At 37.9% G+C, this 3,226-nt stretch overlaps 1 protein-coding gene across 1 annotated transcript in view; it reads right to left on the bottom strand.

Moving 5' to 3' along the window:
* Nucleotides 1–3,226, bottom strand: part of LOC106533727 (sorting nexin-1) — a gene marked incomplete in the record, with an annotated part of 30,031 nt that overhangs the window by 22,238 nt on the left and 4,567 nt on the right. The window contains 1 exon segment of the mRNA XM_014030151.1: nucleotides 161–920. Within this exon segment, the coding sequence (XP_013885605.1) occupies nucleotides 161–920 (760 nt within the window).

Raw genomic sequence — 3,226 nt, 5'->3', positions numbered from 1 at the left:
GGTAACAACCCAAGTGATCCATACATACAAAGAAATCAAACCATAAATGTCCAGAAATGAAGTTATTTGTAATAATGATTTGAAATAATTGAATGTCTGAGAAAACATAAGGTCAGACACATTTTAGAATATTTTAAATTTTAGAAAGTGTCAATCCTACCAGCAAATATGTCTGGGCTTTCCTCAGAGTGGACTCCATTGGTTTTGGAGATGGCAGCACTGGTGTTCCTGGTTTTTGGGACTGTGGGGACATGTTCCTCTGTAAAAATATCTGTGGGTGTATTGCCTTGCAAAGGTTCTCCAGCAGCAGCTGCAGGTTTGGGAGCATGTTCCTTACTGGTTGGTTTCTTAGAGACGGCACCCAGCGGCTCACTAAACAGATCCTCATCAGGGTCACCGAACAGGCTTTTCTGAGGCAGCTTGTCAGCTTTAGTCGGCTGAGTTTCTGTGAAAATGTTGCTTCCCTCATCCTGAAAAAGATCCATCATGGCTGCACTGGGATTTTTGGCATCGGCAGGAACTGATGGATCACAGACGAGGTCAACCAGGGGGTCTGAGATTTCCTCACTGACAGGTGGCTGCTGCTCACTGCTGGTCGACAGATCAACATTCATATCAATAACTGGAGCAGTGGAAGTTGTTTGTGGATCCTTTATGCCACTGGCCACTTCGCCTTTTCCTCCGTCTACTTCCTCTTTTTGTACCGCAGCTTCACTTCTCACTATGTCAACAAAATCATCCGAGAATTCATCGAAAAGCTTTTCAGCTGTACCGGCATCTACGTTTTTTATCAGGTCCTCAAACTCTTCAGAGGGTCCTCCGGCTGACTGGTTTCCTGTTTGGCTGCTGATGATTAAAGAATCACTTGACTGACTGGCAGATCCTGCTGTAGTGTCCTCTTTGCTCAGTGGAGTGTTGCTCTGGAGACAAAAGACAACATTATTATACAACTATTTTTGTAACACAAACCTGATCAAAAACAACATCTAATAAATAACAAAAACACCACAATTAAACTAATCTTGCAACACATTCCATGTCTCATGTTATATATATTAGGGGTGCAACAATACATGTACCCGTATCAAACAGTGCTTTAGGGTCCAACACACACTTGTATCAAACAACACAGGTTTTTAAAATTTATTTTATCAACTTGTCTTCTGAAGATGCTCTGTGTTGAAGGATCAGTGGATCTGTGTTCGACTACTCCACCTAGGCTGTATTTTTGAGCACAGATCCACTGAGAAACTTGCTGTTTCAGCAACATTTAATTTAAAAACTGTACTTTTGAGGTTAAACAAATGTTCATAATTAATACAATTAAATTACAAGTTAAAAGGGGCATGGACATTTCTATTTTTTGTATCGAAAAAATATCGAACTGTGAGACTAAAGTATCGAACCGAATCGTGAATTTCCTTTATCGTTGCAGCCCTAATAAATATTCTCACTAAGATCAGTTGTTAAGTACAAATACTTGATTACTGTACTTAAGTAGAATTTTTGGGTATCTGTACTTGAGTAATTGTTTTTCAGCCTACTTTTTACTTCTACTTCTTACATTTTCACACAATTATCTGTGTATCTCATCTTACATTTTTAAAAAAGACAATAAGTAGAAAGTTGTTACTTTTATTTCATTTTGCTTGTTTTTATTCCAGCTTGTTCTTGTAAAAAATAAAAACTATCCATAAATTGTGCTTCTTAGATAGAGTGAATTTAACTGTGGTTGAATGAGAAGTATAAATATATAAAACTCTGATAGTGTATTAGTTTGTACACAAACAAATCATGTCACACTCCAGCAGGACAGAACCATTCAAATAAAAGGACTGTACTTAAGAAGTATTTGTATTTCATGAATTATATTMTTACATTTGGCCGCAGCCCTCAGATAGATTTTCATTTTGGGGAAAAGCTTTGTGCAGCCTTGATATATGTATATAAACTGAAACAGCTGGACTAGTGCATCCTAAATTTAACATCCATTCATTCTTTTAATACAACAGTCATTTCTGCAGTTTTTGGGGAGGTCACCTCCTAATAAATGTCCTTACAGAAAATCTAACTGCTCATTTTAAATCAGTACTTTGACTTTTAAAACTTAACTACAACAAATATCACATACTTTAAGACTTTTACTCAAGTAATACTGTATTCCTAAAGGAGACTAACTTTTACCAAAGTAGTTTTTTGGTAAGATACTTGTACTTTTACTCAAGTATCACTTTGTGGTACTTTATACAACACTGACTAAGATTCGAATAAAGCAGAATCCAATGCAGTGGAATTTTAAAACACTTTGGGAGTATTTTGCTGAATACTGAAAGACTGGTTTGTGACAAATACAAACTTCAGTTTGAGATGAACAGATAAATGTGTCTGTTTAGCATGTTGGGAGACATATCAACTGGATGTTTGCTTTAAAAGTAGTTAGAGATTTCTTCGTGGAAAATTTAATTTAATATCAACATAACATGGGCTGCCAATACTTCCACAGTCCACCTGAGGAACTCCAACATTGCAAGGAACAAGACCCGCCATTCTGATGAAACCAGGCATTGCTAATCACTTGACCAACATCACCCCAACAATGAAGCATTGTGTCAGCATCATGCTGGGGGAATAGTTTCTAGATGCCAGGACTGAGAAATTGTTAAAGTCAATTGAGAGCGTTTCCATCAAAGCTTTTTGATGCACATTTAGAAGTGTTGCATTAAAAATGTGAAAAAAAAAGTCAGATGGAAACAGCAAAATTTGAAAAAAAAATCCTCAATTCGCTAAAAAGTTTTTACGCTCGCTTGAGGTGGTTTTTGAATGATTCGCAAAGTAGTTAATGCGCAAAACGGGAGATGGAAACGTGTTTGTTGAATAAAATCTGACGTAGCGCATATTTACCTCACGTGACGTTCAGCTGTTTCCGCTTTCCTGCCTCGTCCCAGATGTTATCATAAAAGTAGTTTAACATTGCGTTTATTTCCCTACGTCTCCTGGCAGCGTTAAACATAGCCTGTAGCTGAATAGATAGAATAATTACAACTTGCCCAATAGCAAGACATTCACGAAAAAATTACTCCACTGTCCCGAGTTGATTAGCCTCTGCTAGTTAGCAAGTTTCACTTCCTGTTTACCACTGCAAAGCTTGTCGCCGACGTCTGACGTAGTCACGCGTTGCGTAGCCTCGTCTGACGTAGTCACGCGTTGCGTAGCCTCGTCTGACGTA

Source organism: Austrofundulus limnaeus, unplaced genomic scaffold (assembly GCF_001266775.1).
Source record: "Austrofundulus limnaeus strain Quisiro unplaced genomic scaffold, Austrofundulus_limnaeus-1.0 Scaffold1008, whole genome shotgun sequence".
NCBI classification, from domain to species: domain Eukaryota; kingdom Metazoa; phylum Chordata; class Actinopteri; order Cyprinodontiformes; family Rivulidae; genus Austrofundulus; species Austrofundulus limnaeus.
This window is presented reverse-complemented; position numbering and strand designations above follow the sequence as displayed.